Source organism: Haliotis cracherodii, unplaced genomic scaffold, assembly GCF_022045235.1.
Source record: "Haliotis cracherodii isolate W230 unplaced genomic scaffold, xgHalCrac1.p SCAF_16, whole genome shotgun sequence".
In the NCBI taxonomy this organism is placed as follows: Eukaryota; Metazoa; Mollusca; class Gastropoda; order Lepetellida; family Haliotidae; genus Haliotis; species Haliotis cracherodii.
The window spans coordinates 3,586,767-3,612,252 of NW_027266271.1; the positions used below are offsets into that span (position 1 = coordinate 3,586,767).

The following is a 25,486-nucleotide window of genomic DNA, read 5'->3' on the forward strand; positions in this document are numbered from 1 at the left end:
CATCCATTATATAGTTTATATTTTCGTCAATTGGCAAATAGGTGGTATCATCATTTTCTAAATAGTCTGCTAAATTCCCAGTTTTGGCGTTAAAGTCACCATGTAGAATGAATTCACAATTAGGAAAAGAACTTCAAAACGTATCAATATCCTCTTCTAGAATATCAAACAATTGTTCCTTTGAGTGTGAGCTGGTTGATCCTTCTGTAGCCTATCACCACAGTAATGTTTAACTGAAGTTTTATTCACTGGACATTATCTGTTTTAGAACAGCCATGTAATTCACAGACGTTAGATGAAATGTCTTGATTCACGAATGTGAGTATCCTGCCTGAGTTTCTGATAGCACCACTTGCTTTAGTTCTGGTTTTGCTGTATGTATTATATCCATTAATGTCTACTTTATCTTCTTTATTCAACCAGGATTCCACGAAACATGCTATATGATGTTTATCGATAAAATCTAAAGAAAGACTCTTTTGTAGTAATCTCTTGAAACCTTCACAGTTCCACACTGACAGTTTTCGGCTGATATCTGTACATAATGGACGTTGGCCACACCCCTAATCATCATCATTCGTATCTGTTGCTTCCGCTGATTCCGTCACTGCTGCTGCATTGTTTATACCACTCCTGGTGACTGGTGAGAATGTCTTTATGTGTATTAGATTTTCATTTATGTGATCAAATCTGTACAGTTTGTTATCAATTTGAATCTTATCATATCTCAGTGCTGCATACTTCATTTCATCTCTTGCCTAGGAACGTTTTCAACTTACGTCGGGTTTGTCGTACTTTTTCTGGAAAATCCTGAGAGACACCAAACTTCGATCCTTTCAGATTGCTTGATCCTTTCAATATCGATTTTCTGTCAAGCGAATTTCTAATAGTCACAAGTACAGGTCTGGGTCCCAGTGATTTGGTAGGAAGTTGTCTGATGTCATCATATACAAAGTCTGTGGGTCTCAGTTCCATTTTGGTGATAACTTCTTTAAGTTTATTTTCGATTTCGCTTGTGGTTTTGCCAGTAGATTCTTCACTATTATAGAATATCAGATTATCTCTCTTGCTAAGTCCCTCCAGATATTCCGCTTTATTTGATAGATTATTCATAGTGTCTTTCAGTTCTTTGTTTTCCTCCATCAACAATTGCATATCCCTTTCAACAGATTCAATTTTTCGATTAAGTTTATCAAAGTTCCCATCTATTTCCTGGCGCATTTCTTTCAGTTCTTTTAGGAGTTCAGAAGCAGAAAACTCTCCCTCAATCGTCAGTTGGCGGGTTTTTGGCCGTCCTGGGTTGGACTTAACATCGTTGCAAAGTGTCAACGTCAACACAGACACAAACAAACAGAGACGCAGAAGTAACCTGGTGTTCTTCGGCACGCGCAGCACGTGCGGCCTCATGGCTGCTCGTCTAGCTCTTTTGAACATGAAGTTGATAAAGATTGAGTGAAAACAGCCGATTCTGGCTGAATAATCTGCATTTTCACACCTCATCTTCTAGACGTTGTTGATATGAGGAACTTCCAAAAATGTTACCTTCGGTGGTAGATTGGTTTTGATGTTATTTCATTTTTTTCTCAGAGCGACATTTCTCTGCTGCTGCACTACACATCGCTAGGTGGCGCCCTCCTAATCTTGTTAGATGTAACAGCTAAGGGCCTACAAAAATGTCTTGACCAACTCTCCCTATATTGTGATGAATGGAAAATGACTATTAATATTTAAAACAGCCAAGTGATTGTATTCAGAAATGGAGGCAAACATAGATATTATGAAAGGTTTAGGATTGGAGATTCTGTCATTGACATAGTCCCTAGTTATAAACATCAAGGTGTGCAGTTATCGTCCTCTGGTTCTTGGTATCTTGCTCAAAAGACTTTGGCAAGACCAACATTGAAAGTAGATCGACTACTACAATCAACACTGGGAAAATTCTCAACAATCCGAGCTGGTGTCAGTTTTCATGTTTTTGACATAAAAGTATTGCCAATCTTAAATTATGGAGCAGAGGTTTGGGGATTTCAACCCTCACCTGATATTGAAAATGTAAACGGTTGTTTCTGTAAACTTGTTCTGTGCTTGAATAGAAACACCCCTAACATAATTGCAAGAGAAATTGTTAAAAGAACATGAATCAAGGTTTTGCATTACATAAAAGTTATAACATTCTGGTTAAGGTTATTGTCACAACATGTTAATGTTATCGTGAAAGGTTCTTATGATCTTCAGTATAGAAGGCAGAAAATGGTAAAGCCTGTTGGGTTACTAATGTTAAATCACTGCTGTATACATATGGTTTTGGGGAGGTTTGGTTACAGCAGGGTGTTGGAAATATAAATGCATTTATATTGTGTTTTAAGCAAAGATGTAAAGATATCTGACAACAAACATGGAATAATAATCTAGAATGTTATTCTAAGCTGGAAATATTTTGCTCTGTCAAGGAAAGGGTATTATGAACATCTAACCAATTGTATTGATATAGCCATCTATCAAACAACACTTGTTAGGTTTCAATGTTCTGGTCATAATTTATTGGTAGAAGCAGGTAGGCATTATACAATACCAAGGCCAGAACGTCTATGTCCCTTTTGTATTGTGACATTTTGGAAACTGAATTCCACTTTTGTCTCGAGTGTCCATTCTACTCAAATTTGAAGGAACATTTACTTCCTAAATATTATTACATATGTCCAACTCTTGATAAACTAAAACAATTATATAGCTGCACCCTCTATGTTATAAGAAGATTTGCAAAGTATATATTTCTTGCTCTCAAGAAAAGGAACACTCTTAAAGATGTGCCAGTTTTGTTGTACGATGTCACTGTAACAATGTTAGACTGATCGTTGCCAGTGGTGTGTAACATGTGTTGGGACCCGATCCATGGGGTGTTCCTAGGTTATGATAAGCTTCAGTAACCTTTTGTGCATCCATCTCAACTCTCTGGTGAGTGGCTTGTGGGTGCTTTGTGAATCAGTCCCCTGATGTAATAGTTACATCTTCCCGAGGCAAGAGAGTTAACTGACTATAAAAGTCCAGTTTCCACCCTTGCCGAACTAGGCTGGTAATATGGAGTTACATTGTGTCTGGACTAACGAATCTATGCATAGTCCAATCAAAATCGCGCACCGAAATCGAAATCTGGTTCGTAAACTGTCGTGCAGATTTCGATCGATTGCAGGATTTGCAAAGCATGTGCACCGCCAACTCGTTGTCAGCAGATATTTTCCAAATTCTTTCATGTTTTTAATCAAAGTGCACACGTGATTTGATGCATTTCGCGATGTAAGATTCGTTTTATCACAATATAGATCTTGATTATCGATCAGATCGTCCTGACTAGGCGCAACCATTTTGTGTGAAGCAAACGCAAGTGATACGAGAGGTGGAATCTGATTGGTCCATAGGAGAGGCTTAGAAGGGACATAACTTATAATAGCCACTGGTGGCGCTACGATCGAGCTCAGTAATTCCAGCCTAGTTCGGCAAGGGTGGAAACTGGACTTTTAAAGTCAGTTAACTCTCTTGCCTCGGAAAGATGTAATAGTTAGTGCTCTGTACAGGTGAACTGATCAAACCAGTGTACTTTGTATAATTGGCTGGTGGCCCTTTACAGAATGAACTCATTCATTCATCACCAATGATCAAAGTACCATGGGTACTGAGTCTTATCATACACTCATTAGAAACATTTACCTTCCATTACATAAGATACTGTTATTTGGTTTAGCGATGAGAAGAAAGGCCTTTTATCTCACATAAATAAAAGAAATAAGAATGTTTTACATAACATCTATCCTGCATGTACATTAATACACACTGATACATTAACAACTGACTGAGTAGAGGAATAAAATTAGGTCAAAGGTTGAAGCTTGGCCAAAACCAATTAATGAGCAAAGAGCATATTGATTCACAGGTATCTTTGTGCAGGTGCTGCAACTGGGCAACAAGTAATCAGGAGATATTCCTATAAATCATATTTAAGTGGCGCTAAGTGGAAATGTTTGTCAATACTTATTGAATTCTATGTAGTTGATTTGACTTACACCAAATAACTCTGATCAATTAGAACCATATTCTGTGCCATGTTCATTATTCAACCTTGCTTGACAACAGCATAAGGATCATTACCAAATGTTTCCATTACAGTAAAATAAAGAAGTTGTTACAATATATTATGTCTACTTATTCAGAACATATATACTTGTAACTAACTATAAGAGGACACATGACATACTATGTCAAATTTACTGCCATTGCATTTAGTATAAAATAGTCCATCACATCCAAGAGGGTAGCTTATTATACAAGACAATTAAGAAATAATATTGGCACTGATGACATAATATCCAAACTTATGACAACAGCATTTCACCTCAATATTGTGTGTGATATGATAAACATCCTACTGTTGTTAATGACTGAACAATGAATTTGGCATAGTAATTTATCTGAAAGTTATTGTTCAGTGGTATTTCAAGGGACTGCAATTAGTGCAGGTCATCTTGGTGAACAGTGTCGAGAGGGGGTGGGGCATCTGGCATTGTCATCTTGGTTCCTGCAGTCAAGTAGCCTGCAACACTTGGTCCTGTAGGCCCTGTAAGAGAAATAACTCTGCATTACAAAAACTGTAAAGTACAATCAGTAACATCAGTACATTAAAAAGTTAGATATTTTAATAGCTGACCAGCACATCTCCACATCATAGTAAATAATGTAAGATGTGATATTTGAGTAACTGACTAGCACACCTCCACATGGTAGTAACTGATGTGACATGTGATACTTGAGTAACGACTTAGCACATCTCCACATAGTAGTAACTGATGTGACATGTGATACTTGAGTAACTGACTAGCACACCTCCACATGGTAGTAACTGATGTGACATGTGATACTTGAGTAACGACTTGGCACACCTCCACATGGTAGTAACTGATGTGACATGTGATACTTGAGTAACGACTTGGCACATCTCCACATGGTAGTAACTGATGTGACATGTGATACTTGAGTAACGACTTGGCACATCTCCACATGGTAGTAACTGAAGTAACATGTGATACTTGAGTAACGACTTAGCACACGTCCACATGGTAGTAACTGATGTGACATGTGATACTTGAGTAACGACTTAGCACACGTCCACATGGTAGTAACTGATGTGACATGTGATACTTGAGTAACGACTTAGCACATCTCCACATAGTAGTAACTGATGTGACATGTGATACTTGAGTAACTGACTAGCACACCTCCACATGGTAGTAACTGATGTGACATGTGATACTTGAGTAACGACTTGGCACACCTCCACATGGTAGTAACTGATGTGACATGTGATACTTGAGTAACTGACTAGCACATCTCCACATGGTAGTAACTGATGTGACATGTGATACTTGAGTAACAACTTAGCAAACCTCCACATGGTAGTAACTGATGTGACATGTGATACTTGAGTAACGACTTAGCACACCTCCACATGGTAGTAACTGATGTGACATGTGATACTTGAGTAACGACTTGGCACACCTCCACATGGTAGTAACTGATGTGACATGTGATACTTGAGTAACGACTTAGCACACGTCCACATGGTAGTAACTGATGTGACATGTGATACTTGAGTAACGACTTGGCACATCTCCACATGGTAGTAACTGATGTGACATGTGATACTTGAGTAACTGACTAGCACACCTCCACATGGTAGTAACTGAAGTAACATGTGATACTTGAGTAACAACTTAGCAAACCTCCACATGGTAGTAACTGACTAGGACACGTCCACATGGTAGTAACTGATGTGACATGTGATACTTGAGTAACTGACTAGCACACCTCCACATGGTAGTAACTGATGTGACATGTGATACTTGAGTAACGACTTGGCACACGTCCACATGGTAGTAACTGATGTGACATGTGATACTTGAGTAACGACTTGGCACATCTCCACATGGTAGTAACTGATGTGACATGTGATACTTGAGTAACTGACTAGCACACCTCCACATGGTAGTAACTGAAGTAACATGTGATACTTGAGTAACAACTTAGCAAACCTCCACATGGTAGTAACTGAAGTAACATGTGATACTTGAGTAACGACTTAGCACACCTCCACATGGTAGTAACTGATGTGACATGTGATACTTGAGTAACGACTTAGCACACCTCCACATGGTAGTAACTGAAGTAACATGTGATACTTGAGTAACAACTTAGCAAACCTCCACATGGTAGTAACTGAAGTAACATGTGATACTTGAGTAACAACTTAGCAAACCTCCACATGGTAGTAACTGATGTGACATGTGATACTTGAGTAACGACTTAGCACACCTCCACATGGTAGTAACTGATGTGACATGTGATACTTGAGTAACGACTTGGCACACCTTCACATGGCAGTGACTGAAGTAACATGTGATACTTGAGTAACGACTTAGCAAACCTCCACATGGTAGTAACTGAAGTAACATGTGATACTTGAGTAGTAACTGAAGTAAAATGTGATACTTGAGTAGTAACTGAAGTAACATGTGATACTTGAGTAGTAACTGAAGTAACATGTGATACTTGAGTAGTAACTGAAGTAACATGTGATACTTGAGTAGTAACTGAAGTAACATGTGATACTTGAGTAGTAACTGAAGTAACATGTGATACTTGAGTAGTAACTGAAGTAACATGTGATACTTTACTACTAATAAGACAGAGATCATATTAGATGACTGAATATTAGTTGAGATAATGATTAGGATAAGATTGTATTACTTGTATCATTCTTGTATCACTTAACGATGCACAGCTTGGGATCCAAACTGCTGAGATAATCGAGACTGGGTGTTCTTTGTTATTTATTTGTAAGGGAAAGGCAGTTGCATGCTGGTAATTATGATCAAGAAGAACATTGTGAAACGAGATATTCTTGTGGTGATGTCTGGTTATAAATCAAAAGAAGACAGCTTTCTCAACATTCAGTTTGGATTCAGCCCCCATGAAGTGTCCCTGGACTCTGCTGGAGCATTTGTCCTCCTGTTATATTTTTGAACACTCTAGATGACCTAGGCTATGTCCAGGCCTCCAACACTGACAAGGCAGCTACAGAAGATGCTTTCAAGCAACACATGTTGAGAGCCATGTTTCAGACGACAATGTGGCTGCAGATATATCCCTAATCTCATCAGCAGTGACAGATCACAAGTCGCCTCCAGAAAGTGTCCTTTTCTCATGCCTGGACTGCCACGTACTGAATGCTCTGGTTGCCAAAACTCTGCACATGATGATGAATCTGAATTCTTCAGTGACACTGGCAGTGGCAGTGACTAAATGCATATTACTGTTTTTGGAGAAAAATAATGTATTTGAGTAACTGATAATATTGAAGCAATTGCAAATAAGTGCTTCACATTGACACTTCAGAGTAAGTAAATATGATCAGCAAAAATAGTATATAACATCGGCGATAATTATCTTAGATATGACATTAACACGATAGATGAAGTTCCTGATCGAAACCTAAATTTTGACATTTAAATTTCTCATACATTCTGAAGTGAAAACGAAATACAGTGATCCCTAGGTACAACACCACCTTCGGGGTCCAAATAATTGATGATCGTTATAGATGATCAGCGGTTTAACGAAGGTCGAGTCGTAGGTGGTAGATGACCAATAAAACAGAACACATGCTCTGCCTACCTCACATGATCTACATTGCACGTTTCAGAGTTTAAAACAAATATTAGAATAGAAGTTGTTTATAATCATAGTGTGAAAAAAGATTTATCGAGTATTAATATGCACTTTCAAAAAAACACATTGTATCCCTTCAGCGAATTCAGGTGAATAAACAGGTATAACAAACTTGGTCAATAAACATAATTAATTTGACATAAATAATTACTGGTCTTGATGATTTACCATTCAAACTGTATTTCCTGCGCTCCAAAGCATTGTTTTATATGCAGAGATAAAGAATGTATTTTCTGTTAAACTAAGCCGGAAACAGCAACCAGCTGTGCACAGGCTTCCTCCCAATCTACCGGTGATTCAGTTATAAAGTACCCAATGATACAACTTCAAAGAATTTTGATGCAATTATCAATAGCAAGGGAACACTGAATTGTCATTTTTCTGTATTGGCAGCCATCTTGGGAGGCCATTTTGTCCTCCATATTGGATAAATCAAATTTCTCAAGCTTATTTAGGTAAGATACTTAAATGATTCATGTGTTCAAATAAAACAATTTGGTGTACAAGAATGTCAGTGTTGTCTCAGTAAATTTTTTATATGTAATTGTATATTTGTTTTTTTTAACAGGATGGGGGATGGATCACATTTACTAAATGTTCATACATTATATTATTCCTACATTAATTCCGGAATTTTAATAAGCTCCCTAAGCAATCAGGCAGATTTTGAGATATCAAATGACATGTTTGTCAATATGGAGCTTACATCATCTTTAGTTTTGTAATAATTTGTAAATGAAAATAGAGTGATTTTTTCATGTTTTCAACACATTTTGGCTCAAAACTAGATTTGAACAATTTTGCTAATTGCTTATTTATTCTATTGTAGGTTTCTTAAGTCAGCATAATGACTTTTGAATAAAATGATCATTCCAATGTGCAAACTAACTTGTTTCAAGACATTTATTTAATTTACTTGACACATAAATGCTCATTTTACCACCAAAAAACATGTCTGCCATCAAAAGAAATCACCACAACCAGCATTTCCTAATGCATAAATGACATCTTGAGAAGATAAATGTCCCTGTGCTTTGTTCTACTGTGGGGATCTGTTACTCATTAAATGAGTCTGCTTTTATGGGTTGTCCACCACTCTAATATACATGTAGTATACAAGTGAATATAAACTATATGAAAGAGTCCTAAAAAGCCTAAAGAAGCACTTAATGTCATCAGAAAAAATCGTAAATTTTCTAATAAATTGTATATTTATATACCGTATATCGCTGTGTATAAGGCGACCCCACGCATAAGACGACCCCCCTGTACACGCCTTCAAAATCAACCCAAAATCCTATACTCCGTGTATAAGGCGACCTGGAAGCACATCACAAGTGCGCACACAAACCTCATATATGCAATAAAAATATGTTTATCTTGCTTTTTCTACGATGATTGGTTGCGTGTGTAACACATCCCACACATCACTGTGATCATGGTTCACGCACTACTAAAATCTTGTGCGACACGACCCCAGCAACCTGATCACCTGACATCCAGCACCCTCATTCTCAATCTAGAGCGTACAGGCTGGTGTAACTGTGATGCAGGGATGGTTGGGTGGGAATTAAGTGTGTGAGATAGGATAAGTATATAAATATACAATTTATTATAAAAGTTACAAATTTTTAAACTTATCCTATCTCACACTATGCATTTATCCCACGGTTGGATGGTGGAGCGCAGAAACCCTAGCCTGTAAGGACTTCAACCATGAGACATACACGATGTAGGCTGGAACTAATTAGGAAAATTCAAAGCATTTTACAATGATTAGTGATAAAATCGTGTAAGGGTTGCTTCAAAAAACACTCTTTGTGCTACCAAGATATATACATCATGACATCGGGGAATCATGTGTTCCTTGGTTTCACACAGTACGCCGTTCCAAGAACGACTGCGTAACCATGAGCCCGGGCGACACCTACTCGGTCACGACTTAACCTCACCGCGGCTAGGAGGAGGTGTTTTGTTTCAAACACCCCGTCCCCGGCAAAGGTTTTACAAGACAGACCTTACACATACGCTCCCAAGGACGTAAGGTAGACCAGCTTGGCATCTCTTTTATCGCTCCGTCAATCTATCAAACTCATGTAGAGATTGAATAAGGTAAGAACGAGAAGAGGAACGATTGACGATACCAGTTTATCACACATGTTGTCAACTGAGACATCACATGCGCAAAGACAGAGGTGAGCAGGTAGAAGATCGGGACACCATTTAAACAAATGGCCACACCGGATGGTGGCTTCTATTGACGTAGACCGAAGTCCCAACAGACAAGCATATATACCCTCCCTCTGGGAGCTTGTCTGGGAAACCCGATAAACAAGCAATAAATGAAAATATTGCAGTATATATACAGGAAACCAGACTTGGGACTTGCATTTCTGCTTGGCTTCCTCATCTGCGCTGTGTGGCAGCTGTGACCTTGGATGTCGGTAACTGAGATTCCGAAAGGAGTAGGAGGCAAAGACCATATCAGAACGCCAGAACATCCCTCCATGATGGCTGAAAGTGTGCAATACTATGCAACTCCAAGGTGGAAGTCACTGCCTGTGTCTCATGAGGATTGGAAGCAGCTGGGATGGTAGTCCCTCAAAGTTGTAGACCCTGAGGATAGTAGAACGTAGCCAGTGGAGATGGTGGTTCAAGATACATCAGAAGTTGCAGCCGTTGACAAGGGTATGAAAACAAGCTTGCGACAGCGACGGATGGTCTGAGATGCCTTCAAGTAGAACTTGTAGATGTCTTCCATGACATCAGCTCTCAATCAGTGAGAGTGCTGGAGGCTGAAAAGACGATCCGGTTCTCTTTGAATGCTATTTTATTGAAGACACTGAAACCTGCCTCAACCGACGTCTGAGCACCAGTCCCTCTAACACGAGCTGTAGGAGCCAGCGCAAGCAGGAAGATCGTCATGAACGTAAAGTTTGAGGTTTTATCAACAATTGATTTATAGTCAGTCAGGAGAAGTGACGGAGGAATACAGGGAGATCCCATGCTGGAGAGCCAAATGTGGAAGATTGGTCCATAAGGTGGTATGAGCGAATCAATGTCCAAAGGTCAGCGACATCAGAAACCTTGAAACCTGAAGTCATGGTAACGTCTGAAAGATCTGTGTAGATATATTGGTTCGGGAACAATAGCAAGTTTTATCCCATTAATGAGTTGTTGGTACAGAACTGATCGCTGCCCAGTAAGTGCCCAGTGTCGAACCATAAGATGCCTTGTACTTCATAGGTGACATAAGTAATCTGCTACTTGTGGTATAGTAGCTTGCCTGTGAAAACCCCTGGATCTTGCAAACTGGTGAAAACTTTTCCATTTATCGTCACCTAGATTCTCATTGATTGACGAAGGGCTAAGGAAATCCTCTTATGAGACTGCTCTTGATATACTCCATACGTGAAGTTCGTATAATTCTGGTCTTGGATGGACCTGATTGAAAGGGAGGATGTAGCAGTAGATGTGACCAGTTTGGAAGTCTTAGTGGTGGAATCCCTGCCAGTTCGATGATCTCTGGAACCCAATTACTTGTCGGTCAGAAGGCGCTACCAACAGCAGATGTAGGTAGCTCGTGTGTAGGATCTTTGTGGAATCCTTGGTATCAAGGCTGGTGGGGGCAACGCAAGGCGGTCAGGTCCTCCCATGATATCGTCAGAGCATTGATTGACCAGATTTGTGGGTCTGGTGTTGGTGACACAATGTTATCTGAGGCAAATAGGGTTATTAGTAGACAACCTTTTCTTTTATTGCCTGTTGGAATGCTTCAGCCGTAGCTTCCATTCTGTTGGCGATAGTCTGGCTGGTCTGGACAAGGTGTCTGCTAATCCACTTGCCGCTCCCGGTATATGTCTTGTCTTTACCTGTAAGCTTGAGCTTGTCTACCAAAGGTGAAAGGTCAACTGCAGGAGGGTCTCTGATTTCATTGTGCCTTGAAGGTGTATGCCACAGTTGAAATGAGTGACCTGATCATCAGACGTTGGGTTCTTGACTGTTTTGTCTGATATGATTAGTGCATTTATAATGCGTCAGATTCCATTCACCAAGTGGATCCTCATAGCGCTACACTATTATTACCCCGGTCAATGGATCAGTGAGCACTCGATTTTCATTCTCATCTCCCTGGGCAGTATACAACCCAAGCTGCCTGTGAGGTGCTAGAAGGTTAACAGCTGCATTACCATCTCATCCTACCGGGTACCCACTCACTGCTGGGTGAAAAGAGGCACATTGCGAACAAAGTCACTTGCCTAAGGAGACACCACATGTGGTACATGTGCTTCAGTGTGGGGCAGGACCGAAGTCCTAGAATCTCTCAGGAGTCAAGCTGCTTAACGTGGTCACCAATCCAACTACTCTCCGAGACCGACGTTGGTTAACTTCACCTGATTGTGATCTGTGCGCTGTGCACAGGACCACGTGCCACCACTGGTCCAAAGAAATACTGTCCGGATTACAGCCTCATATCCCAGATAATTGATGTGGTAATGCTGTCTGCTTCTGACCATAGGCCTGTTGTTACTTCCAAGGTGAAGTGAGCTCTCCGACCTTGAAGTGAAGCATCCATGAACAGGTGGTTGTTGTATTCCGACTTGTGTAAACAAGTTCCTGCGCACACGATCGATTCCACTGTCCTTCACAAGAGGTGTTTCTTCCATTTGTTCTGGTACTAGGATGTTAGTCATTAGACTTGATCCCAAGGAATCGAGATCCTGGAATGGTTGTAAGTGGGACTTCTGATAATTTATTAACCAACGTAGTTGTGTTAATAATTTCCGGGTAAAAATGGTAGTTTTGAGTAATTGTCGATATCCTGTGTGACGAACAACAATTGGTTTAGTCACTTGTGTACATAGTCATGGGTCAAAGCAATTCCAAAGGGTAGTGTACCGCCAGTGACAAGAAGGGTGGTTTCCTTCCAGTTGTGTTAGTCCAAGCTGTCGTCTGTTGACGGTTGGAATGGGGTAGCGGAGAGGTCGTCCAAAGAGTAATAGCTACTACCATACATAGAATGTTGAATGTTGATGTGGAGATGAGTTCGCATGCAGATCGAAAAATTGTTTTCTAAAGCAATGGTAAAATCTTGATCTAGTATCTAGTAGAAAAAACGAGGCTGAAGATGTAGTTTACCGGTTGATTGTACGAAGCAGGGTAATCGGGACCATGTGGAAGAGCGGTTGTAGCAGAAACCGTGCCTTGAATGGATGTGGAGGACATTAGGATCATTTACCGAAATAAATGTCGATATTCACCAGCTCTCGTTTTGAATAAGTGAGGGATGACTTTTCCTGCTAGGTTGATCGGTGACGCGTAGAACTGGTGAAGAGACGATGGATCCCATCGCCTTAGCACCGGAAAAAGCGCTGTTCATTCCAGTATAGATGCGACGACAAAGGGAGTTGTGAAGATGTGACAGACCGTACGTATAGTCATTGACAACTTCTGTCAATTCTTCGCACAGCTCGCATGAGATCAGCCTGTAACCAAAGTCATGATAGTCTTGTTTACAAATAGCAATCTTGGGGTGTGATGTGTAATTCACCCTTGCGCAGAACAGGAAATACAACAGTCTTTCCAATCACGTGGTCAAAAGCTCCCAACACACGAGCGGTGTCCTGAGTAATGAAAAACACCGGTGTATAGGCAGTCTGTTCCTTGTAGAACATGGGACGAAACCGGTGTAGTACGTAGGTGAGCCCCGTATGACGCTTAAAAACATCTTCAGACATCGAACAACTGCCGTTTGTAACGATGAAAGACCGACGAACTCCCCCGTAGAATCGTCTGTTAGAATGGTGTTGGTTGACCATGGATAAGGCATGCCAACTAATATGGAATATCAGGCTGAATTCGAGGGCGTCAATGTTAAAGGTTTGCTGTGATGATATCGTGCCTCAGGTTGATGTCGTCCGTCTGATGATTCAAATCTGAATAGGGAGGGGCATTGTGTTGAGCTTCAAAACCTTGTAATGCTGATTTCTCATAGGAGAGTATCGTAAGACGATTCATGGTTGGCAGGCACGTAGACCGGATTCATAAAAATCCCGGTAGAGAGAAAAACATCAGTATCTCAAGCTCGCCATACGAGGTGACTATGCCTGTAAGAGGCCAACGAGACCAGTTGGCCAAGTTCGCTGATATGGTTGGTGCAGGCCATCATATCCCAAGACGTAGACGGATGCTCATGATGACAATCACTTGATTTTTCTGATCAAGACAACGGAATGCAGCGAAGGTCTTGTCCATGTTAGCGACAATTGTAGTGTTTTCGGTCTGAGGGGTTGTCATTAGAAAGCCGGAGGTGTAGCTGGAGTTTAATATTCAAAATACTACTTTCATGTTTCTTATAGTATATAGTTTTCTAGTATTGATATGAACACAAAAATCTATATTTGTTGTATTTATGTCTATGTATGATGACATTTCAAAGTAACTTCATGTCAGTTAACTTTGTAAAGCATGACTGTTATTGGATAGCTAAGAAAGACAAAAATTGTTATGTTTAACTGTTATTTCCATTGTTTGATTTGTGGCAACTCCTTCATCCAAAGGTTTCTTAACTATGTGCTTTTTCATGCTGCAAAAAATAAGTAATTGATGCAAATTCATTTGTTTTTCTTAACGTGTAAATTTATGAATCATTGAAAATTTTACAGTAAATTGTACATTTATATACATATCCTATCTCGCTATGCATTTCTTCCTTCTTCTTTCGATCCATGTATGGAAACGTCCTAAAACAAATTCCAGCTTCTAAAACCATTTCGCCTGAACTCCCCTCGCACCATAGTTACCACCTAAACAATTGGGTCACACACTACAATCCCATGCACTGTGACGTACATGGTTTGATCACCTGACACCCTATGCCAGATCATTCTCTCTCTTGGAGTTGACAGGCTTGGATGGTTGGGCAGGCATATCACTTGTGAGATAGGATAAGTAAGTACATAACTATACAATTTACTGTAAAACTTTCAATTTTTTTAATCTATCCTTTCTCACACTATGCATTTTATCCCATGGTCAGACAGTGGGTTGCAGATATAGCCCAGCTATATAGTGGTCTTACAACCGTGAGATATACACGAGGAAGCTGGTGCTAAACATGCTTCAACCATAAGATTGTCACACAATAGTGACCCCTTTACGTTACCAGGACTTCATGATATCGGGTATAACATGTGTTATGTGTCGTCATGTAGGACATCATTTCCAGAATGACAGCATAGTTTGAAGTAGGAAACCTATTCAACCACGACTTATAACCAATTTGGAAGGGGTCTCCAGTCAATTAGTTCTACAAGACAAACCACCACCTACGCTCTAAGAGGTAAGGCTGTGTTAATTGCTGCTAGATAAGTAGTCACAGAAGATCCCTTGAGCTGTCATGTAGAACACAAAGGTTGCAGATATGTTGAGGTGACATTAGTGATATCTCTGGCTGTACAATATCCTTCCAAGACATTCCACTTATTGTCATATGAAAAATTAGTGGAAGTAGGATGTAACTCTTGAAGGTAATCAGCAATTTGTGGAGGTGACACAGTGGTTGGAGATGAAATACCTTGAGCTGAACCATAGCCGTCAAATGCCTTTAACTTGTGATAGTCCGAGCTGCCTTCTGCAACTGGTGATGTGTGGCATCTGGTTGCAAAGAGCTTGTCCGAGACGCGAAGGATAACGTGTCTTACAAGATTGATTGGCAGTATATCGATGTGTAGATTCCACCCCCTTGGTGCCCTAAAAAAAGTGATGCACATTCTTGTATCGAGGCAACAACAAAAGGAGGTGTAAAGATGTGAAAGACTTCACATGTAGTCATTGAAATTATACTGTAAATGCACTGCACGGCTCCCATGAGGTCAGTCTGTTCCAATTCCAGCACATGGGTCTTGTTCACAAAGCAGGTAAGTCTTGACATGCGATATGTGAATCACCCATGCGCAAGAACAGGAAATACTGCAGTCTTTCTGAAGACGTGGTCGAAAGCTCCCAACACACAAGCAGTGTTCCGAGTTCCAAAGAATAACCTATATAGACATTCAGTTCCTTGTACAATATGAGACGAAACTGGTGCAGTAGCAAGTTGAGCCCCGTATGATGCTGAAAACATCTACATATGTCGAACACCTGATGAAAGGTCGACAAACTCTCCCGTCGAACCTTTGTGTTCGATTGGTGTAGGTTCAGCACTGCATTGACGGATATGATATGTACCAAAACTGAAAGATCAGGCAGAGAGAGTGTCGATGATAATCGACTGGCGCAATGAAGAATGTCATGATGATGTTGATCTGGCTGACGATTCAAACCTGAATAGGGAGTGCGCATGATTTCCTGACTCTGGAGAAGTGAAGGGAAACATAAACTTTCTTCTTATAAATCGCTAGTGAGTGTCCCTGTGAGTCTTGGGGGGGGGGGATGGGCATGAGTGGCTGTTTCAATCCTCATAACCTGTAATGGTGATATCTCATTGTGGTGTTCTGAGGGGTTAATACTGATTGGCCAGTGCGTTGTTGTCATTTGGGTGTAGTCATGGCCTATAGCAGCGCTTCAAAATCTGTAGACAAGAGAAGTAAGTTATGGGAAAGTAGTAGTCGGGTCCCTCGTAGTAGTCTCATCCACAGGTGGGTTTGTTGCAGAGTAACATGTGATGGAGTATGCGATGTTAATCTGCTGTGGGATAGAAAATCTCAACAGCTGCCAATAGGGGCGGAACATCGAGGATGTAACGAAGGTTGATGTTGATCTATGTAACTGTATTGATCCTGATGTTGCTCCCTTCGTGCTGTATAGCAATAGTAGTCAGAAGTAGATCTGTAGTTCTGATATGGTGGGTATCTCAGTTCCATATAATGGCCAGGTGATGCATGTGGGTAAAAGCTCAGGGTATCACACCCAAATGTGATACCTGTAAGTGTAATAGCCCTTGGAAGACTGTTGATTGGTGCAACGCTGAGGGTCGGAGACATGTGATCAAGATAGATCCTGATGTCAGTGGTGATCTGTAAAACTGGAACAACCATGCCAGGGTGTAGAATCGATCCGAGGATTGATGTTGAACTGCAGGGTCGACTCAACAGTCGTCATCAGTGCGATGTCGAGTGAGTGAGTTGTATGCAGCTTTAAGCAATATTCCAGCAATTTCACTGTGTGGGAAACCAGACATCTGCTTCAAATGTGGGATATGAAGCCTCCTAATGCAGAAGCGACTTGTCTTCATGGATCGATTGTCGATCCTTTAAGGTCAATCCTGTCGATCCCTTGATTGTCGATCCTTGGAATGTCGATTCTTAAATTGATGGTAACGGAGGCGTCCCGGGAGAGACTAGCAGCGCCGAGAGGGTTGGTAGTCGTAATGGTAACTGTAGTCGGGGGTAGCGATGTCTATGGCCCCTACTGTGTGTTTACATGGCGTAAATGATAGACGTCGATGGTGATACAGGTGCGGGGGTTCAGGCAAAATGGTTTTAGGAGCTGGAAACTTTGTTTTCGGATGTTTCCACACAAGGATCCAAAGAAGAAGGAAGAAATATATAGTGAGATTAAAATAAAAGTTTTAATTATGTAATATGATATCATTTATTGCATTCAATATTACTTAAATTTTAATTTTAATCATCTGACATAAACATAACAAATAACTAGATTATTTATTTATTTAAATTATGAATTTTTTAAAGTATATTTTTTGTTAAAAGAGTCAATAGTAGGTATAATTTATTAAAACTTATAAGGTGTGAGACATTTGTTTTTTGTGATGTTTGTTCCATCCTACATGTCATTCAATCATGATACTGTATAATTTGTTCAAGGCCATCAGTGAACTCTTGTACCAGGCAGAGTCGACTTTCCCGAAATGGTTGATTGGCAAGAAGTGGATGTGTGTCGGTTGTACCTGTACTTGTTGAAGCAGGCCACTGGATTCTGATCGGGTTCATCAGGGATGGCAAAGCCGTGTCCTGCGAATGTCACTTGTGTTTTCTCCAGAATGGGTAATCGAGATAAATACCAAGTATTCTTCCTTGTTGTCATCATCTTTAATTTTGACACACACACACCCATTTTGTCTGATGTACCTATTTCCTAGTTCTCATCCCAAAATAGAAATGTACAGAGAGCCCACATTGAATGTATGAGGCTGATTCTGTTGGACAAGCATTGAGAACCTGCTTGATACATGGTATCAAGATTCTCATCTGTTATCTCATCAGAGGCCTAGGGTTTATTTCCCTTTCCTTGTGCTTTAAGATCATTTTGTTCTGCTTTCAGAGCTGATCTCGACTTGGAAATTCATCACTTTTAAATGACACTGAACCCTTATGCTTTCCTTTTAAGGTGACGCTCAAAGGAAGACAGAAAATTTCAAAAGAGATGAGGGTTCATACTCTGAAGCATCTTTCTTGTGAATTGAGATGAGGAACTTGCATATGAGGTCATCGAGAACAATGGGCTCTATTTCTTCAACTGGTCTTTCCTTCCCCAGCAAGAGAAGCAGCAAGAATCTTCAGGTAAGTTGTAAGCAGTCTTCTTTTTTTTGGTGTTTTCATTTTCTTGCTCATCAAGAAATTTGTCAACATCTTTGTAGAAATGTTTGGGAGGAGCTTCTTGATGTTGTTCGAACATACTAAAATCCACTGAAGTGAGTAAAAGGTCAATATAATCAATCTTCACTTTGATGTTCTTTGATTAGCATTAGCATAACATAATCTGTTTCAGGGGGAGATAATTCAAGTACAGGGTTAAGGGAAGTAACTCTTGTGTGGAAATTAGTTCCGTCAAAGTATTATTTTCACTGCAGAGAACATTATCATTTTTCTGTCACTACTGTGAAATATCACTTTTCTAAACTTTAGAATTCTCAGTCTTTCACACTTAAGAATACACATAAAAAAAGTTAAGCACCCCCTAATATTATGTATGATAATACACTACCATAGTGCTTAATGGTGATGGCAATACTAATTACGATATTAATGTTGTTTTGTCCGAATAATGTGACTGTTCATGCGTGATGGTGACGTCCCAATTTCCCGTGTTTGGCACGTGCATCATGCCTCCCTAGCACTCAGCAAAAGACAGTATGTTCACGCAGCAAATACTGGTACTGAAAAGGTGTAAACTGATTTGTGTAGTCGTCAAGTCAGAAATGGCAAGGAGGAGAGTATGTGATGCACTAAGATGGAGAATCATTGGTATGCATGCCACTGGGATGTCTATCAAGTTGACTGGACGTCAACTGGGTTACCATTACTCAGTAATCAGCCAATGAGTGTGAAAACACGCCCAAACCAATACAGTAAAGTACCTGCCACGTACACGACGCCCTCCTGTGATGTCTGGATGTGAAAAAAAGGATATTACTGCGATTAGTGCGAAGAAATCCATTTGCGACGAGCACCTACCTGAGGCGTAATTTGTTACCCAATAGACATCTGTCTGGCCAAACATTGCGGAATCGTTTAAGAGCTGCTGGAATGAGTGTCTGAAGAGTCATCAAACGCCACAAACTGGTACAACGTCAATGGAGACTGCGATTACAGTGGTGTTTGGCACACCAAGGGTGCAGGTGAGGTGAAATTGGGTTTAACGTCGCGTCCAAGATTATTGCACTTAGCGATGTGCATGTTTGTGTAGCTGCTTGTACTAGTCCGGACTGATGCCGATTTATAGTGCTAGCTCGCTGAGATACCATGCCGCAGTTTAACCCCACTCAGACAGAGTATATGGACTCTGAGCCGACCAGTCCTTGTTTTAGCCCCTTAATGCCGAGCGCCAGACAGGGTAACAACAAGTACCATCTTTTAGCGTCTTTTGGTATGACACGGCCGGGAATCAAACCCTGGACCTTCCGCTCTCCCACTAGACCACGGAGGCGGTCCACCAAGGGTGGAACCTCAGAACATGGAGACGTATCCATTGGTCAGATGAAAGCAGGCTTCAGCTGCATGTGAATGATGGCCGAACGGGAGTGTGGAGGCACCAAGGTACACCATACACCCCCAAGAACATTGAACTAACTGTTCTGTTTGGTAATGGCTCCGCGATGATATGGGGGTGCATATCCCATGATTGCAAGCTAGACCTTGTGACTAATACGGGGCAATCTCAATGGTGAACATTTCGTTTGTTCTCAGATGGTTGCTCTTTACAAACATAACGCTTTCTCTAACTCCACTCTGTCCACTTTTATCATGATCGTGATTCTTATTTACTATACAGAAAATTTTTGAGGGTGCTTAACTATATTTGTGGTGTATATATAATAAAAGTATCTCTAACATAAGCCAACTTCAGTAGTTTCTGAGAAGAATTGTCCCCATTCAAGACACTATGTACAAAGTAAAATAACATGGATCAAGGACCATAACTCTGTTAAAAAAGTATTTACGACACCAATTTGAGTAACATCAGCGTGTAAAATTTTATTTCTCTAACTTGAATAGTTTTTTAAAAGAATTGTCCCCTGTGAGAAGCGGACGGACAGATGGAAGGAAGGATGGACAGACGGACGGACGAACTCTGTTCCTATATCCCCAACCCCACTTTGTGGCAGGGGATAAATACTGTTTGGTCAGGAGGTGTTATATTATACTTTTTGAGCCTGAAACTTCAGTTCACTGCTGACACATGCAAACAATGCTGTGACGTAGTATAAAGGGAAGTAACCGCATTGCAATCACATTCAGTTCGTAGAACATTCGTAATTCAAGCAATCATGCAATTGAGTTCAAGGCAAATGCCGGTTTAAGGCCTTTTAAAGACAAACATTAGAATTCAAGGGCAATTTCCATACCATGATATCACATATATGGTGAATTATTTTAAATTTGTGCTCTCCTCCCTATTCATCATTATCACCAGAAGTGGGCTGCAGTGGCAACCATATTGAAAATTTGATTCTAACATTTTGGGTTGTCATCAAAGGTTGGAACAAGCATGTGAAGTTTTATCTTTATTGTCAAGTGGTTTTTCAGGAGTATGACAAACACTTTTTCAATAAACAACAAACTTAAACTTAAACTTAAAGAACAAAATATTATCATGACCATCTGGCCATCCAAGTTTCAGGCTCCTGGTCCTTTATGTTATTTTTCTTTTAATCAAAGATGGCTTGCTACCGCAATGAAATTTAAATATTGAAGCTTTGAACAAACTTGAACCGCTTTATAGTAACAAACATCCACACAAAATTTCATCTGAATCATGGAAAAAATGTACTGGATTACACCAATGACCTGTGGCTGATGGACTCACTGAGCACCACTGTTCACATATATACATACAGCTTCCAAAAAAGTCTCAATGGGCTAGAGAAAACTAAGTCATACCTGTGAGATAGCCTGATATGTTGGAGTCTGTGATGAATAGGTCATGTCTTTGATCTTTGTAGTCCTTCCATACTGCTGACTTTTCAAGGATTCCTGTAATCTGTGAACACAATAGCAAGCAAGGTCATAGTACACTCCAACACAGAACACTAATTCCATATCCAAACAAATTATTATAAACTTGAAATGTTTTATGACATGCAAAAACAGAAGCAGCCTCATCCCCACCCTTTGCTAAATTCCCCCAAACTGTGCCTCTAACGACATTAACAACGACGTTATAAGCACTTCCTGTAATGACATCATTTCAGAATGGGAAAAAATATGCCAAATCTGGTACAACTTTGAAACAGAAAGTCTTTCTCTAGTTATCACAAATTTATTAACACTTACAAGCACAGACAATCTGCGTATGGTTATTTATTTTTACGTTTTCCACTGTAACCAAGAGAATTCATAAATACTGTGGTTATGTATTCAAAGAAATTGTACTATGTTCTAGTTCAGTCAAAGAAAATATTATTATCATTTGGAAATCAAAACCATTTGTCTCCCTTATACTACCACAGATCAGATCAGCTATTTGATGTAATGTCATCCATGTGAGAACCATGTGCACCTATCAAGACGAATAACTCACAGGGGTGGGAAATCACGGACTATCAGCTAGTCTATTAGCCTACACAAATACAATTACAAATTGTAACGTCATTGAACGAAAAAAACCAAAGCTTTTAAGCTAAAGATAGATTGTCATACAATAATCAAGAGTACACACTACATCAATAATTTGTAAATCTAATATTAAAAAATATCCATTGCAGAATGTTGGAAGTATGAATATTTCCTGAAGAGATTTATAGGCGAGGTGAAATGGGGTATAACATCATATTAAAAATTAGTGCACTTACATATCGATGTGCATGCATGCGAGTGGCTGCTTGTACTAGTCTGGACTTATGCCGATTTTATAGCGCTAGGCCACTGGATACCATGCCACAGTTTAACATGGATACCCCACTAAGATACAATATACTGACTCCGAGCCTACCCGTCCTTGTTTTAGCCACTGAATGCCGAGCGTTCTACCTCTATACCATGGAGGCGGTCAGGATATTTAGAATGTGTATTAGATAACATGTATTTACAAATATCATTAGCTATCAGTTCTCTTGTACAATTACAGCATATTACCATAGAACCATAGCATCAGTATCAGAGTTTCAATGAATGGAAAACAAATCAAACTAGAACTTTACAGCACATCACATCCATAAGCAGTTGACTCAAACACAAAAAGGTGAAGTTGACATCATTTTGGATGTTAAGTTAATATTTTCAGTTGTTGTATTATTGTTGCATTGTGTGTATCATCAACAGAAAGTAGGGATGAGGTACCACATGTGAAACTCACCTTGACACAATGTGTTTACAATATGGCATCGGCTCACACAAATGTCGTGGCCATGCTGTTGATTACCTGCAGATTGGCCATTTAATGTTTATTTTTTTATTGTGAACCTACTGCCTCCAAACATTTCTTGTACCACATTAATATCAAAGATCACAGCTGTCTTTACATAATTTTATCTTAGATTAGAATATTTTTTGACAATAAGCCTCATGAAAAGACTAACAAACCTCAATATCATTTAGTCTCTGGTGCCGTGCTAAATTGCCATGCCACACAGTCGATGAAAATATGCAATACGTGTAAATAAACCTTTCCTTGCAGACTCACATCAATAGCATTAACCAATAACTCTACAGTTGGAAAAAGTAAATCTTTTTCAAATTGGTCGTCTGATACCAATATACATACAGTGTAGTTACATGTATGTGACAAACGCATGAAGTTCAAACTTACCGGTAGAAGAAAAAGGTTGCCAAGTGCAGTAAGCACATATTTGGTCTGGTTGGCACTAAGGGGGTGTGAATAGTGAGGGGCCATATATTGTCAAAGAAGTTAAAGATAATTCAGTGCTCCCATCAACCATATGATCAACCATACCTGCTCTCCATAAAGTAAACTCCTCTGCATGGCTTTCAGTGCTTTCACAATCTGAGCTTTAGTAGCTGCAGGGTTCTCAACAGCCTCAAGGCCTCCTTCCAAAAGTCGAAGAAGGAATGGCAGCAAATCATTTTTTAGTGCCTGAAGAAGAAAAGGTAATACCTCAGTTCACATAACTGTATATGTTCCCAGAGTAGTGTTACTGAACAGGGAGAAATATACTCAAAGAGATACATCCATGTCTACACTTCACAACCATGCAGTTAGTTGGAAGTAGTATGCATGAATGTGTCTAACATACAAGTAAGAAAAGTGTAGTTATACAAACAATTACATTGATTCATCATTTTGCTGCATAATGTAATCTTTTTATACCATAAACTTCCGCTTTTAAGACAAGCTTATTGGCACCAGAACAGGGGCTGGGGGCTGGAGGCTGGGGGCTGGGGGCTGGTATGATGGGGCAACATATTACACATGAGCTGCAAAATCTCACCCATTTCTTCCAGTAGTTACAGGTTCCAACGACAATGTCAACTGGAACATGATGTTTGACATTAAAACATCACAGCATTATCACTATCCCCTGCCATGGGGCACATTAGAATTGTGTTTGTTCATATAGTAGTGAATAATAGGGAACTTAATGTTAACAATAAAACAAGTATCTCTCATAAGCATGCACATTTTCATGTAGTTTCTCAGGAACCTTGTCCCCATTGAAGATAGGAAGCAAAAACTTGAAGCAAGTGAAGTAGCTCTGAAAAAATCATTTAAGGCTTCAATTTTCAAAGTATTCTTGATAAGTATCTCTTGTATAAGCTTCCACAGTTTCATTCAAGTAACTTCTGTTTCTGAGAAAACTTGTCCCCATTGCAGACACTATGCACTTAGTAAATAACATGGATGATGGGCCATAACTGTGTAAAAGAATAATTTACGGCTTCTATTTTTGAACTCAAGTCTTGACAACTATCCCTCATATAAGCATGCAAACATTCATTAATATAACTGTTTCTGATAAAACATTTTCCTTTTCCATTTCATGCAGTAATTTAAAACACTGCATTCATGACACCAATTTTTCTTTTTTATTTCATTTGATATCATGACCAGTAAAATCAATGTGAAAATTTTCATTTCTCTGACTAAAATAGTTTTTGAGAAAATCTGTCCTCATTGAGTAGCTGACTAATGGACAAACTCCATTCCTATATCCTTCTATGTAATAACTATTACTGGAGCAAACTTTGTAAAACAAATGCCATTTTTATCAGATCTATTTATTTCATGATGTATATACAATTTATAAATTCTGCAAATAAAGTCTCTAAATATGCATTCGGCTCACGTCTATCTAGACTGCCTAACCAGCTGATATGGTGAAAAAAATTAATCAGGACAAATTGTCACCAAAGCTGCTTGGCGAGAACGGCACTAGATTTAGTTGGCGAAAAAGCAACCACAAAGATATATTGAGATGTTCTAAGTAAAAAGGGAAAACTAATAATGATTTAGCATTTGCAATGTACTAAAGCAATGACTGTTCTCCATTTAAACACCTTCCTTGAAAGTATGCAGTCCATCTCAGCATTCACCAACAAATTTAGCATTTTTTACTTGTGCACTTTCTACGTTCTCTATTATTTCTCACTCATTATTCTTTCAGTCAATATTTATATTCAGTAAACTGTTGTTGGTTCAATTATTCTATGGCCTTTGAACTTCCCTAATACCAGTCAACAGAATAAACATATAAACTGTGTGTTGTTTTTAGGAAAACACTGTATATTGTTGTTGTAGAAGTGCTCTACTTGGTGCTAAGGTTCTTGGCCGGAAGAGACGAAACCTAGCCATAATCAACTCTAAAATCTCTTCGCTTTCGTGAAGCTACAGTAAGACTGGTCACGCTACAGTAAACATGGGATATTGCTATACCGGGACTCTCAAATTACAAGAAAAACACAGAAATGCATATACCGTAATCACAGTAGTAATTTATTAGATGCTGAAGTATAGTATAGTTGCACAAAAGTACTTTACGTTTAACAAATTTAATAACTCTAATACTTTAATATTTCATAGATGTACATTATAATTTCTACAAAAACAACAATAACTTATATCTTAAAATATAATGGTAAATACATAAATACATTCTATAATAAATTTGCGGTTTCACTGGCATACACGTTGTGTTCAAGTCATTCACTCCAAGTGGATCAGGTCACCAACGTGATCTGTGTACTCAACTTCGCTGATGACGTTGTTGACGAGATTGTCTTTCAGAGCCTGAAGACGGTTGTCAATCAGCCGGTATCTTCTCTTTCTGGGCGGTGCTGACCAGTGGGCTCCA

General features: G+C 39.5%; 1 protein-coding gene across 2 annotated transcripts in view; it reads right to left on the minus strand.

Annotated features, from left to right (window-relative positions):
• Positions 1–215: 215 nt before the first annotated feature.
• The window catches only part of LOC139463733 (dnaJ homolog subfamily C member 13-like), a 510,967-nt gene continuing 485,696 nt past the window's right edge, over positions 216–25,486 (minus strand). For both annotated transcript variants that reach the window (XM_071244983.1, XM_071244982.1), the window contains 3 exons: positions 23,131–23,271; positions 21,120–21,219; positions 216–4,609 (listed from right to left, as the gene is read on the minus strand). In XM_071244983.1, the coding sequence (XP_071101084.1) occupies positions 4,503–4,609; positions 21,120–21,219; positions 23,131–23,271 (348 nt within the window). In that variant the 3' untranslated portion in view covers positions 216–4,502. The remainder of the gene's footprint in view (positions 4,610–21,119; positions 21,220–23,130; positions 23,272–25,486) is intronic.